General features: G+C 41.5%; 1 protein-coding gene across 7 annotated transcripts in view; it reads left to right on the top strand.

Annotated features, from left to right (window-relative positions):
• The window catches only part of SPATA13 (spermatogenesis associated 13), a 170,109-nt gene that overhangs the window by 149,755 nt on the left and 5,121 nt on the right, over positions 1–15,233 (top strand). For 6 of the 7 annotated variants that reach the window (XM_019286422.3, XM_010400491.4, XM_010400490.4 and 3 more), the window contains 8 exons: positions 2,658–2,794; positions 3,371–3,550; positions 4,605–4,790; positions 6,816–6,995; positions 7,633–7,865; positions 10,275–10,404; positions 10,967–11,339; positions 15,049–15,123. In XM_019286422.3, coding sequence (XP_019141967.1) covers positions 2,658–2,794; positions 3,371–3,550; positions 4,605–4,790; positions 6,816–6,995; positions 7,633–7,865; positions 10,275–10,404; positions 10,967–11,339; positions 15,049–15,123 — 1,494 coding nt within the window. Of the gene's footprint in view, positions 1–69; positions 298–2,657; positions 2,795–3,370; positions 3,551–4,604; positions 4,791–6,815; positions 6,996–7,632; positions 7,866–10,274; positions 10,405–10,966; positions 11,340–15,048; positions 15,124–15,233 lie in introns of those variants that run through there. The other variant, XM_010400493.3, reaches the window with a different exon arrangement.

Here is a 15,233-nt window from a genome sequence, read left to right as displayed (position 1 = left end):
TGGAACTTCCTCCCTAAGGGCACCCCATGATGTCAGAGAGCCAGGAGCTCGCGGCAGCCAGGCTGAGCGGCTGAGTGTGCTGCTGGCAGTTCCCAGCTGGGCTCGGCCTCGGAGGCACCGCCGGGAGCTGAAGGCAGTGAACGGGCTGTTCCTCCGAGCTGTGGGTAGCTCAGAGCCTTTTGTGATCCTCCACCAGCCCTGTAGGACTGAGCATCATCACCTGTTAGAGGTCTGACGGCAGCATGGTAGCCAGGGGGGCAATGGCACGTTTTTGGAGTCTGGAGAGCCTTCAGATGGGTACGTGTGAGTAGAACATGCTCGCTCTTGCTTTTTTCATGGTGTTTTCTGATTGAACTGATAAATGGTGGAAGCCTGACTCTGATGACACTTAACTCTGTGTCATCCATGGGAACTTGCAGTACTGGTGAAAAGCTGCTGGGAGGTCTGCATCAGTCCCAGGCTGTCTTTTAAGTTTTTTGCATCCCGTTGGTGCAACCGGGAAAGCACACCCCTCCCTCTGGTATTTCTGTCTGTATACAGTAGAGGAAAAGATGCAGAATGCAAGTGACTGATTTCACTTGATTCTACCTTACAAAGTCAATGTAAGCTTGTTGATTTGGTACAGAGTAACAAACAGCTTTCTGTCCCAAAATGGTAGTTATTTTTTGCCTGGATCCATATGAATTAGGTAATTTTGATGTGCCATTATTACTGGAACAACCCCACAGGCAGTCCAGATAGTACAGTGGAAATGTATAAAGGATCACTGGGATTAATTTTTTGGATGTTGCTTTATAAGATAAAAATTGATTTAATGAAATATTTATTTGCAGATTTTTTTTAATAAAGCATTTTCAGTAAGTTTCACAAGATGTATTTTAAAAGTTTATCAGTGCTCAGATTAATGAGTTTGTAGGGAAAAAAATCTTGATTTTTTAAATAGGGGTTCTGCATCCTCCGTTCTTAGGCAGATTATACCATTAGTGTGAATGTGTATTTAAAATGCTAGGGAGTAGAACAGAATGGTCAAATAGCCATGTTCTGTTGTATTAAGATTATACCATACTTTTCCATTTTTGATGGAAAGAAAAATCTTGCAAGTTTTTTAGTGAGTCTGCGTGGTGATCTGCTTTGATCTCACTGGCAAATTAATGCTCAGATGAGTGAAGATGCTAGTGATGGTATGCGTGCCCTGAGGAGGAGATTGCAGTATTTCTCCCTATAAGGTAAATAGCAGATGGCAGCAGAGTGCCTGGTGGCAGTGGGTGCATGGAGTAAAGCCAGGAGTTCTCCCTTTGTGACTCTTACCCATCTGGAGCCCAGAGCTCAGCAGACAGGCAGTACCCAGGTTTGAAGCAGAGTAGAGAAGAGACAGCATCAGGGTCCTGCTGCTCAGCCTTGCTGCTTGTTGGAGTTGGCAGGTTCAATAATTCTGTTTAAAGGTCCCTTCCCAGGCACTCAGGAATAAGAGCTGCTTTGTTGAGTATGTGGCAGCTTAGCTGGATCACACTAACCTTAAGTAGAGTTCAGTGCTAGCAGCCTATTCTGAATTTTATTTTTAATGCCTTTTTGAGCATTGTATGATCTTCAGACTCTCTAGTTTACAGCTTGGGCTTGCCATAGGAATAAATCTTTAGGAATAAATTAACAAGGACCAGAGAGTGCACTCAGACACGGGGCGACTGGTCATGAATGCTTCTTGATCCCGGGTGGTTCAAACATTACAGGCAAACCCACTTGGACAGGGTCCAGCACTGAGCAGTGTGGGTTTCAGTCAGGCAGTCAGACTTGTTCTTGAGGTCAGCCCCCAGTTCTCTTCCTCTGCTAGTGCAGAGGTGATCGCTAAAGGGATCTGTCACCCAGTGCTGTACCCCAAATGGTTTTACAGCTTTATACAGTAACTGTTTCTCCTGGCTTATGTGGCTGTGTAGCAAGATGAAGCCCATTTTAGTCCTGGCCTCTCTTTCTATACAAAGCTGCCTCTTTGGCCAGAAAATGTACAGTTGTTAAACCAAGACATTTTTGTCATTTGGGACAATTAGGAGAGGTTTTTTGTAAGGCCATTCCACCGTGCCCAGTCTGGACTCCCTGTCCCCTTGAGCCTTGCTGCTGCCAGAGCCTCTCCAGTGCATGGGAGAGGTGGCAGCAGCCGGCGCAGAGCTGGGGCTGCACACGGGCTGCCCACCCCTCTTGTGGGTGGTTGGGCACGGAACCACTGGGTCTTTATGTTCCCGCAGGGGATGTGACTGTGTGGGGGCACCCAGCCTGGGGGTGGCAGTGTCCTCACTGACTGCTGGGGGCTGCTGAAGCTTTCTCATCTGCCACCTGGGAAATGGCCTCAGGGCCCTCCCTTCTGATACAGGTCATTTGAGGTTTCCTCTGGTAAAAAATAAGTAAGGCATTGTTGTAGTTCTGGTTTTTTGCATACAAAAGTTTCTCAGTTTTATCAGGTGCTAAATGAGAAAATTCTGAAGAAGAGTAAAACATACTTAATGACACAAAGGTGGTTTTCCTGAGAGCTATGCTGCCCTCCTCTTCTGCTGCTATTGTTTTATTCGTGACAACAAAGGCAATTTCTCAGCAATTCCTCTTGCACTGTTGTTTTTCTTTGAATCATAAAAATGATGAAGCAAACAGCTGTTGCACTTTTGTTTTAGTTGCTGCAGATGGTGCGACTGAATCTTCAGCCTTAGTGGATGACAATGGCAGTGAGGAAGATTACAGCTACGAGGAGCTCTGCCAAGCTGCTCCCAGGTACCTGCAGCCCGGAGGGGAACAGCTAGCAATTAATGAGGTAATGTCCGGGGCTTTGCGTTGCTGGAATGATGGGATAGGGAGGGCAGGGACAGGGATGGGGGATGTGGAGGGATGTTTTCTACAGGTCTGAGATCTCATGGTCATAAAAAATTCAATGGCAGTAGCTAGTTTCTTTGGGAAGCAGTTTTGTTTGTTCAGTGGTAAATACCTTCTTGTGGGTAAACTTGCTTTTGTACGCTCTTTTATTAACATTGTCGTGGTTATTGCAGTTTTTCAGTAGACTGTGATTCCATCTTATAACATCTCCTAGTGTTTCCTCCAGTATAGGAAGGGAGTGGGGGAAAGGGGACTGCTTGAGTGGATTTAATTTTCCCCCTGGGTTTTAAACCATCACAGACTATAACTGTTACCCTCTGTAACTGCTCTGGAGCAGGATTCTAATTGTTTTCACTAATGAGTATATGCATACATTTCTGAAAATCTTAAATTTTAGTTTTATCCTGTAACAGCAGGAGTAGTAGGCACTCTAGTGAGCTATTTTGATCTCTGTTGTTTATAAACACTTCCTGGTTTATCTTCTGTCCTTCACAATCTCATTTTCTTCCTATCTTAGCTGATAAGTGACGGCACCGTCGTCTATGCAGAGGCTCTCTGGGACCATGTCACTATGGATGATCAAGAGCTGGGCTTCAAAGCTGGAGATGTCATTAGAGTTCTAGAAGCTTCCAACAAAGACTGGTGGTGGGGCAGAAATGAGGACAAGGAAGCCTGGTTTCCAGCTAGCTTTGTCAGGGTGAGTAACTCTTCTGCTTCCTGCTTTTGCACCATTGCAAGATTCCTAGCAGAGTGCAACAGTTGTCATGGCATTACATTTCATACCTGATCCTCAGCATGTTTATAGCTGAACATCAGCCGTGTAACCCCTAATGAGTTTACAAGGAAAAAAGCAGCAGGGAATCACACCCTAAGATCCCTTAGCTCCTCTGACAACTTCTACTCTGTCTTCTTCCTTTGTTTGGTCCCTTCGTAACCGAAGGAATTTCTCAAGCAGAGATTACAAGAGCAGCAAGCTCAACCAGAAGTCATGAGTGTATACAGAGAGGACACAACAGTTCTCCTAAGGGGTTGGGGAGAGCTATGCTGCAGGGATTTCTTGGTAAAATAGGGTTTAATTTATTATCAATGACATAGTGTAGAAATCTGGTTCACAGTCTGAACTCCGCAATCAGAGCACACCCAGATTAATGACAGTATAACTCTCAGATGGTATAAAATTGAAGTATGTTTTAGAAAGTAATTTGAACTATCTTTTGAGAACCTGTAGTGAAGCTTGGGCCACACTGCATGAAGTACTGTGTACACAAAGTGCAGCAGTGGTTCCTCTCTTTCCCTTTCTTAGATCTCTAGACAACATGGGCGATCAGAAGTTAAAAAATGAGGTGCTGCTATCCACATCATACAGATGAGGTAGAGGGAAACTGTTTAAAAGTGGTTGAGTGTCTACTTTTGTAAGTTTTACCCCTATGCTAACTTGGCCAAACACATCAACTATTAGTAAGGGTCAGAAATAAGCTTAACTCTGAAAAGCATGTGGACAGCACAACATGGTCTCTCTCAAATACTGTGAGTAGAAAGCCATGTATTTAACCAGACAGAAATCTCAACTTTATTTGAATGTGCAGTGAGTACAGTGAGATAAATCCTGTTGTGAAACCCCCTCTATAAGGTGAAAATGGGAACATTTCTGTATCCACTCTTCTCTTAAGTATAAGAAGTTTGTAAGAGTTTTACCACATATTGTAAAACTTTCTGCTTCACTCTAATTGCTTTGTTTGTTCTGGCTGCAGCTGCGAGTTAATCAGGAAGAAGTGCCAGAAAATTGTAGTAATATCCAGGACGAAGAACAAGATTCAGATATTAGCAAGCATCGCCAGAAAATAGCTGAAAACAGGGATCAGATGAGAACCAACGTTATACAGGAAATTATGAAAACAGAACGAGTCTATATCAAGCATCTCAAGGACATCTGTGAGGTACATGCTTTAACCTGAGGACGTTCTGCTGACCTAACGGGAACAAATCATTCCATATAACTTGAGACCCACAGTGGTTTCTCACATCAAAATACTCCCAATTGCACTTCTGAGGCTGTCAGTCAAATCCTTCTTGTTTCCTCTTACGGCTTTCCTCTCTGATGACTGCCATGAGCCATTGCTTCCTTTCTTTTAAAAAAACTTCCATTTTTGACAGTGAAGAAGTGCCTCTCTGACTGCTATTTCCATTATAAATGAGAGAAGGAAGTCCAGTTTATTTAGAGCTTTTTACCACTTTATATAGAAAACTCTGAGTAACTATAATAAAATAATTTACAGTTCAGTGGTAAAACCTCTTGGAAGTAACTTGGAAAGAGTATTTGCTGAGTGGTTTTTTTTCCTGTTTTTTTGAGTGAGGAGATTTTTACTGGATGCTTAGAAGCTATGAAGAAATCTAAAGGTGTTTTAAATCTACATTGCTTGTTTGAACCATAAAATGGGGGTGATTTTCTGCTATTTTTCTCAATATTTGTTAGAGGCTCACACTTGGGCAGGAAGCTTCTTAATACTTTTCACTGAAGTTTGCCTCTTTTGACGTAGGTTGTGATGCATTTGACCTGTATTTGATCTGTCTTTGTGGTTTGCATCTGGAATGGTGCTAAGCAACCTACAAAAATATTCTTTGTACCCTTGGTTTGCTAAGTCTGTCCTTGTATTTGTCATTCTGTCCACCACTTACCATTAGATTATTTCATGCATAGCAAAGTAGACAAGGCAACAGTGGGTTTTGAATTTTATTTTTCCTTTCATTTTTAGGTCAAAAAATTGGTTACTAGTTGGCTTATTTTAAAGCATTAAATGTAAATTTTGTCATTTCTATTCATTATTTACTTAAGCTAGAAAGATAGATTGTGTTCATGAAAGGTCAGGGAAGAATTTGTACACTCACCTATGTTGCTCCCATGGTTAGCTGAGTTCTATGACATGACTCTCCTATTTTACTGACCTGTTAAGACTTAGACAGATATTAATTAATCAATTTTTTCTAATACGTATATTCTATACCTCTTTTTTAAAATCTGGCAAGCCTCTGAGTTTAGTATAAGAGAGCAAGCACACATTTTCCAAGAAGAGAAGCAATGTGCCATGTGCAACATACAGGGTAGAGATGGTCTGCTGACCTCGGAGTGAATCTGTAGGGTGGTGCCAAGTAGGACTTAAGGCTGAAAATACACTCGAGTTAAGACTAAGCCAGAAAAGCTACACAGATAGTAATCCAAATTTGCAAGCTCAGCCCTAGAATGAATCACTAAGGCTGATTGTAGCCAGGATCATGAAGCTGGAGTATAAACCATAAAACATGTTTTACATTCAAGAAGTGTCTGCAGTCCACATTACAGGAGCCACACAGGAATTAGCTTTCCTTGTTGGTACAGTAGGAAGTGCGGTAGCTGGCTTGCAGTGTAGCCACTGCCCAGCTCTCAGAGCAGATGGCTGTGGAGGAGACAGGAATATTCATAACAGGGCCAGCAATAGTCAGTGTTGCTTCCTGGTGAACCTCACCAGAGCAACTGCAAGGCTATTTCAGCTGTCTGCTCCAAGAGCTGTTCAGGGGAGACCTACCTGACAGCAGCCAAATCGAGGAGCCTGGCAGATAGCCCCTGTCATATCAGTTAACCTTTGCACTCCCTGAACCCTGGTGCCATAACTGCTGTGAGACTGTGAGCACAGCAGCTATTCCTGGAGGTTCAGTCCCTGCATTGTATTCGAAACAGGGAGATGTGAGTGGGCTTTACACTCGGGAGGTTCCCTGGTTCATTTGGGGTACCTGGAGACAGGAGCTGGACCCCAAGAATCCATGTGTGGACATCTCAGATGCAAATCTGAACTTGTGCTTTGGTGTGTGGCTGGGAAACCACTCCCCTGCCTGTAGAGCACAGGGGTCCTGCCAGCTCAAATGATTTTGTTCAGGGTAGGACCTGTCTCACATCCTCAGACTAAGGAGTGTTTTTTATTTCATTTCAGGGTTACATTCGGCAGTGTCGCAAACATACAGGAATGTTCACTACATCTCAGTTAAGCACCATTTTTGGAAATATTGAAGATATTTACAAGTTCCAAAGGAAGTTTCTGAAGGATCTTGAGAAACAGTACAACAAAGAGGAGCCTCATCTAAGTGAAATAGGGTCATGTTTTCTTCAACACGTAGGTTGAAAAAGTTGCTTTTATTTATGAAATTAACAAAATATCATAGTAAAAAGCCAAGTTACCATATTAGGAGGGGATTTTAGTAACAAGTGCTTCTTAAATACTAAACTTGGCAGCATTTTAGAATGTGAAGTAACTTGCAATTAAATAAATAAATATTTGTTTTAGATTTGCCCTCATCTTTAGCGATCATGTAATTTTGTGAACAGTTTTAAGTTTCCTTGTCAAAACTGTAATGATCACAGATGAGCTGGATTATTTGCAGTGATCTCATATTCAGCATGCAAAACCTTCATAAAGATGTAAAGGAAATTAGGTAGTGGGGAAATAGGCTGTGAGTTCTTGATAGACACTTGCTAAACCTATAGCAGTCTTCCCAAAGAAAAATACTTCTTAAAGTGGGTTTGATTATCCTGACTCAACAGAGACCTTTATTTCTGTGTTCTGACAAAGAAAGTACATAGTTTTGACAGCTACAGAGTAGATCTCTGCATACTTTCAAGGCTGATCAGCCTAGAAGCAATATAGAAAAGGGATTACTTAATCTAATTCTATATCGTAGATGTTACAAAAATAGCTTTTCTCCTTTATAGACAAATACTGTAGTAACGCTGTAACTTCCTTTTTTTTATAGCAAGAAGGCTTTGCTATTTATTCAGAGTATTGTAACAATCATCCCAGTGCCTGCATTGAACTCTCCAAACTAATGAAGCAGGGCAAATACCGCCACTTCTTTGAGGCCTGTCGCTTGCTTCAGCAGATGATTGACATTGCCATCGATGGTTTTCTGCTCACGCCTGTTCAGAAAATCTGCAAATATCCTCTACAGCTTGCAGAATTGCTCAAATACACCACTCAGGAGCACAGGTAAGAGACCTCAAATAACAAATTCTGTAACAGTAGTAGCACCCAATTACTCAAGTTTTCTGGGTGACACAGCATTGAAGTTTTTGAGATCAGGAGCAAAACTGCCGTGCGCCATGATAGAAAGGGCATCTTGGAACCATCACAGGCAGTAACAAAAACAGTATCTGAAAATGCAGCATGAGGGACTGAGAGGATGCAGACACAGTGAGGAATAAGTCGAAGAGGGAGAAGGAAAATATGACAGTACTGAAACAGGATGCAGGGAGGTATGTGTAATTCAGAGTGAAAAAAAGGCTGATGTGTCAAAGAAATCAAGGAGAAGGAAATCCAAAGAAGAGGGGAGGACTCATAAAAGTTGTGGATGTAAGAAAAAGTAAAGAGTGCCTTAGAAAGAAACACAACCTGAGCAAGTTCGGAGGTAATTTTTTTTAGAAACTTAGTAGTAGTAAACATTGCCTTAGTTTGCAGTAAAGTCCAGATATTAGATTTTCCGTTTGCATAAATAAAAACCGAAGTTGCAGATTATTAGTCTTCCTGGTATACCCCTGCACTGATTAAATCTTTGACTAAATTAAGATTTTATCTATAAGTGTTTCTCTTTTTACCTTGTATAATTGCAAGAAAACTATTCCGTTGTGAGCCCTGTGCTCCAAGTCCAAATGAAGCCTGAGGCAGTGCTTCCTTGGCCAAAGTCAGTACTTTAACCATGAGACAACTCTCCTTGGAGACCACTGGATTTTTGCCAGGAGCAAAATACAAGGTGTGCGAAGTACTGACATTTAGATGTGAAATGCCTCTATAGAGTTCTGTGACTACCTGCGAAGTGCTGCAATAACAATTGCTAACAAGAGTTTCTTTTCACTGCTACTAGTTTTAGAAAGGTTATTCTGTGAGCTATTAAACCTGCAGATAAAGTGACAGCGATGTCTTCCCACCTTCCACTCGTAGTACCTGTTTTCCTCTTGTGTGGCACAGCATCCAGAGATGCCTTCAAGCACAGAGAGGTGCCCACTGTGCAGAGATGCTCGCAAACAAGCAGACCTGCACCCGCACGGAGACTTGGGAAAGCTCCAGCCAGCTGGGGGTTTTTGGTAGCATTTTGTTTTAATGAAAAAAATGAAGATCCAATATACACAGCCTGCTGTGAAGGCCACAGGTTATGTAGCAAGTGTGGAATAAATACCAACAGAGAAAAAAGGAACTGAGATAAGGAAGGGCAAGTGTAGCAGTATGGATATCATGTGGTCACCCTGTGGGACGTCTCCCTGATGTTAGTAGGATCCTGTTACTGTTAATCTCACTTTTTGTATTCAGTGTGGCAGAGTAGAGTTTCCACAGATATAAATAAAGAGAGGAGAGAATGAACACATTCAGAAGGGAAGCGCATCCATCAGCAGCAGCCAATGAAAATTGGAACTGAGACAGAAGCAGATAAAAAGGACAGCAAGGCCAACTCCTTGGCAGGATTTATTTCTGGTTCATGCTGTTTTCTGCCTCTGGCTCCCTTTTCTGAGAGAGGCATTCTGATAAAAGAGGAAAAGCAGTTGCTCTGCTGGGACTACTAGGGCAAGAAATATGTCTCTTCTCTCTTCTGAGAGACTCCATTTGAGGAAGGTGAAGGAGTGATGGATGCTATTCAGAGGAGAAAAAAAAGCCTGCCTGCAACTTGGGGAGATTCATGGGCATGTTGGGAGCTCAGGAAAGAAGGAGGGGAGCAGAGTTTTGGAAGAAGGACAGGGTAATTGGCCTGAGTTGATTGCATTAGTCCCAAAGCAGGAAGAGGAAGGTGGCCATCATGCCTCTCACACATTTGTCCCATGGAAACAGGATGCTTTCTTCATATTGTCTCCTTTAATTCCTCTCTCTGGTGCCCCTGTTCTTGTGTTCCTCTCTCACCCTGTTGGGGGCTGCTTTCGGTTTTTTTTCCTGTCCACCTAGCATGCCCCATTTGTGTTCATTGACCCAGGCATTGGAAACAAGAAGGAGAAAATACAGTTGTTAAACATGATTAAATAAATGCCCTTCCCAAAAAAATCCCACTAAAATCTTGCTTAAAAACACAGTCCTTTGGTGAAATACAGCTATCACTGAGGTCAGTGGGAGTTCTACCATTGTTTTCAGTAGAGACAGTGTTGCAATTCACTAATCTATCTCTTCTGCCTCCTTCCACCAGTCTAATAATTTGCTCCTGGACAAGCCCGGCAGTACAGCAGCACTGAATTGTACAGGCTCCTGTGTGGGGTTTGGGATAGCGGGAATCAGGTGTTTTTTTTTTAAGTACCTGAGTAGAAGGATAAGTGGATAATATGGGCTAGTACTGCAAGCACTGTGGTTGCATCATGTCCATGGTTTGTGATTGCATCATGTCCATTGTATAAGTGGTCTTTGAAACGTGCTTACATTTCACAGTGATTATAGCAACATAAAAGCTGCATATGAGGCCATGAAGAACGTGGCATGCCTGATAAACGAGCGAAAACGGAGATTAGAAAGCATAGACAAGATTGCACGTTGGCAAGTCTCTATCGTAGACTGGGAGGTGAGTGTCAGCCTGTGCCTTTCCTGGGCAAAGGTACTGTGTACAATACTTCATGTCCCCTGCAGGATATGTCTTTCTGCGTAGGTGGTTGTTTATGGTGTCTGCTTTTCAAGTGGTCATTGCTCAGTTAAAAGTCCAGTTGCTTCATTTGCAATGTTTCTGTTACTGATTAACCTTGTTCATAGTTCAGGAAGAGAAGCATGTATTAACATGGATGCTTGCCTTTGAGATGAGATGAAAAAATGGATCTTTTAAAAATGCTAGACCTCTTGAATCTCATTTGGAATTTTGGTAGTTGTGTCAGAACAGGAACCTGTTTCACTGACTTAAATGTTTCCCTCTGTTTATCCAGAAATAAAGTAGAGCAGAACCACATTGATGGAATTTACCTCTATGACATTATTTACATTGTGTGACATTTTCAAATCTAGTAATAAAAATACAAGAAAAGTGAGTAAACCTAAGACTTGATTATATAGTGAGGCTGGTTAGACACACAGTAAGATCTTAAAATGTTATTTACTTACTACATATCTCTATATCTCTGTATCTTTCTTCCTAGGGACCAGACGTGTTAGCCAGAAGCTCAGAACTGATCCACTCAGGAGAACTGACCAAAATATCAAAACAAGGCAAAAGCCAGCAGAGGACTTTCTTCCTTTTTGACCATCAGCTTGTCTTCTGTAAGAAGGACTTGCTGAGAAGGGACATCTTGTATTACAAGGATCGTATTGACATGGATGAGATGGAAATTGTGGACACTGAAGATGGCAGGGATAAAGACTTCAACATTAATGTCAAGAATGCTTTTAAGATAATAAACAGAACAACAGAAGAGATTCATTTGTTCTGTGCAAAAAAACAGGAGGATAAAAAGAGATGGATGGAGGCGTGTGAAAGTGAAAGGAGAAGAGTTCGAGAAGACAAGGAAATGGGTGAGTGGGACAATTTGCTCTCCAAATAGTGGTTAAAACAAACTTACTTGTGCAGCTCTTTAAGTTTTGTACAGATGTGCACTCTGTCTTGTTGAGCTGGTGTCCCTTTCTTACTTGACATCATGTTTAGCTGTGTGAGTGAAGCCTATTCAGGTGTGTTTGCCCTTTCACTGTGGGCCAAAGGTCCAGGGCAGGTAGCATCACCTATATGATTCTGGTGCATTATGAAGCAGAATGAGAGATGAGATATGACAAGAGGCAATTCACAAAGACCAATCAATAATAAAAATCCATCTAAACTCCTAGCACTTCTGTATGAACAGTTGGTCAAAAATATCTGTTTGTAAAGGACACTTTTTTACAAAGCCAAGCAGCAGTAATTGTAGATTTATACTGTCTGTGTTGTATAGTAGCACCTCCTGTGTCAGGAGGCCTGTGCAGTAGTTGTATGTTGTCATTAATTACAGACCCAGAAATAGCACCACTGGGCAGTGCACAGAGAAATGAAGCCTTGAGTGAGCAGGAAAAAAGATAGTTTTAGACCTGCAGCCTGTGGGACACTCCAAGGACAGTATGTCTTCTGTGTCAATGTATAGCTAGGATTGCTATTTTGGTTTTGCATCGTTTCATGCTTCCTTTAAGATCAGTGACAAAAGCTCCAACAAAATTTCACTGGCAAAACATACGCAAAGAAAGCAGCAACACTAATTTTAAAAAGGAAAACTCTTTCTAGTATTTCTAAAAAGTCATAATAACAATATCAATAACACTCGTGAGGCTAAGGCTTTGGATTGACATCAGGTTAACACTGGAAGTGCAGTGAAGTGGATAGTACAAGTCAGAAATTATTAAAACTTAAACAAGATGCCAAATCTTATATTCCATGTTCATGTAAAGCACGTGGTCAGAATAATAGGAAGACAGGAATAACCCTTACATTACAAATGTAAACCTTCTGATCTTAGTGGCTTTCTCTCATTTGATACTGTTGTAAGTATGACAAAAATAAGGCTTCTTCCATATGTATTTTAGATAGTCCATATGCAGAAGAAAATACTTATAGTTTGCCAATTCATTCTCGATATAAAATCAGTTTGCATTGCACCAAGTGTTGCAATTAATCCCAGTCATCTTGAGTCTAGAGTAGACAATGAAGGAGTCACAGCTTAATTTCCCTCAGACTTTCCGAACCTGACTCTTCTCCAGTGCTGAACATTGCAGTGTGACATTGCAGATGGTGTTGATGGGCACAATGCTGATGGCTTTCATGCCTTGCTCAGTGTGGACCTTGCTCTGTCACCTTGTGCTCATGGGCATGGGAGGTAGCTGCCTTCCCTAATTCACCTGAACAGAACTCTGAAATAGTGGATATTGCAAAAGGGGGAAGGTGATCAGAGGGTAATAGAGCAGTGCTGAGGATCTGATTGTAATTGTCCACACAATACCCCTTACAACAAAGTTACCAAACGACTCTGCTCCAGTATACAATGAGAACCATAATACAGTGACATGGAAGGAAGTTACTGAGTAAAACACAGCTCCTGCACTTTCGTGAGCAGGACTGAGCTAAAGAAAATAAAAAGGGAACAAGTGAACACTTCTCTTTCCATCCTTTCTAAGGAGAAGCATTCTTGAGCTCTGCACCTCCTCCTGGGTGGTTACTTTATGGAGCACTGGGAGAGTATGTCAAGCAAGTTAAATGCTGTCTGTCAGGAAGCTCCTGAGGCTCTGCCCTGGGCAGCAATAGGTCTCTCTTGGTGTTACCATTCCTCCTAAGTGACACTGCTAACAGAAATCCCAAAGCATAAGGAAACTGCAAAGGTCTAGCAGCTACAGCCCTAAACTATTCTGCTGGGACCTCATGAAAATCATATGATAGTCCAGAGAGTAACCATTCAACAGTGGTGGCACTGGCAGTGAGGTTTGTCATAACAGCAGTAACCCTTATTTAGGGTCATGAAGTCCCATGGTGCTGAGTGCAAGGATTGCACAGGAGGCTCCGTTGTGCTTGGTGCAGGCACAGTGCAATATAGTGCAAAAAAAAAAACCCCAGTAAAAAGAGAAACTGTGTGTTTGATAATGGCACATAGGCACATGCAGTATTTTCTGCCCATGTAACATCCAACCTTCTGTAAACTTGCTTTTCAAATGTTGCAACTCACTATTCTGATGTACCTGTTTTGGGACAGGTATGATGAACCAGAAGAAAGATTGAGTTGTAATAGCTAATGTCCATCTGGTCTTGTGAGTCACAGTGGCTTGGATGCTTCTCCATTAACCAGAAGACTGTTTCTTTTCTAAAATTTCTTCTTTTTTTGGCATAATTGAACATTTTCTTTAGCCAAAACCAATGGAAAAGTGCCAGTATTCTCAACCTCATGTTAAATTTATCTTGTTGATTTTGTAAGCTATCTTGCTGGACTATACATAAAGCCTGTAATTTGACCACTCAGAGAACAAATAATACTCTTTCAATTCAGAACTTCAAATGGCATTTTACTTCTATTTTCAAAGACACTGGTGTGAGTCATTGTCTCCCAAACCGTATCTAGCTTTTTTTAGCTTTTATGAATATAAGAGAGAAAAGGCCACAGCCAGAAAATCCTTCTCCAAACCACTAAGAGTAACCCTAAGAAAGTGGTCTGATCTCTCTTGATGAAATTGCTTTCATTTTTAAAAATCTGTTTCCTTGTTTCTATAAAGGAAAAAAAAAATCCTGCAGAATAAAAAACTTCTGCTACCCCAAAATTATGGATGTTTTAAGTTAATACACTGATTTGTAATAACTTCTTCATAAGTTCAGGATGAAAAAGTAAAGGGATTTTTAAAAGTATAGAGAAGTGAGGGAAGATGCAAAATGGAACCAAAGCAGACACTTCATTCTGGCTTCGAACCACAACTTCTGTGCTCCTTCTGTGCTTATGAGTGAAATGAATGCAGCCGCATGCACAGCATGAAATGAAACAGCATGTGCACCCTGCTGTCACCTTGTGCTAATGTGACATTTCCATATATCTCAACTGTATTGTGTTCTGGGAGAGGACACTGGAGTGCCTGTACCTGGGCTCCAGAAAACGCCGGTCTCTGGTGCCACCTTCTAGTAGATGTCTGTCATCTCTGCCCTCACCACAGCTCGGTTATACGCCTACCACATGGTAGTAAATAGCATAGGGTTGCCCACGTGCTTCATGTAAGTTACACAAATATGTGAACAGGTGCATGAGAAACCCGAGTGAGGGATCCAGCCCCAGAATGATGCAGCCAAAACCACATCACAGCCTGCTTCAGTGTCTGGCAGATTTTGTGATACTCTCCTCTGAGGGAGGGAAAGATACCCAGATTTGTACTACTGCAATAGCAGTGACTCCAATTTGTTACCCAGGTTAGCTCAGAGTGAGTGAAAAACAAAAGGATTTTGCATTTGTGATCCATTACTTAGTGACTTGTAGATTTCAGAAATGTTATTGTACACTTTTTTTTAAAAAAAAATCTTTTCTTATCTGGACTTACCTATCATTATCCCAGTGTAAAACTCCCTTGAAGTTCATATGACAACATAAAATATACTTCTGAAAACTTCAGGTGTATTACTACTAAGATTTACTAAAAATTGTTTAAAATATAGTTTACTTATTTGTTTTAATTTAATGTAACCAAGTATTAGATACAGTAATTTTGTACTAGTGCCCTAATTTACACTTTGATGTAGGTATGGAAATCTCAGAAAACCAGAAGAAACAAGCCATGCAGAATGCCCGTAAGTCAAGGCAAGGAAAAATGAAAGGTGGGTGTTCAGAATTGCATTACCTTCTTACTGTGTTCCAGTGATCTTTTTGTCAGGAGATAGCACAGTCTGGCTGTGACTGAGTTCTTCAGTCTTCTAAAAACATTTTT

This window comes from Corvus cornix, chromosome 1 (assembly GCF_000738735.6).
Source record: "Corvus cornix cornix isolate S_Up_H32 chromosome 1, ASM73873v5, whole genome shotgun sequence".
Taxonomy (NCBI): domain Eukaryota; kingdom Metazoa; phylum Chordata; class Aves; order Passeriformes; family Corvidae; genus Corvus; species Corvus cornix.
Note: the sequence above shows the minus strand (reverse complement) of the source record. Positions and strands in the feature narration are given on the sequence as shown.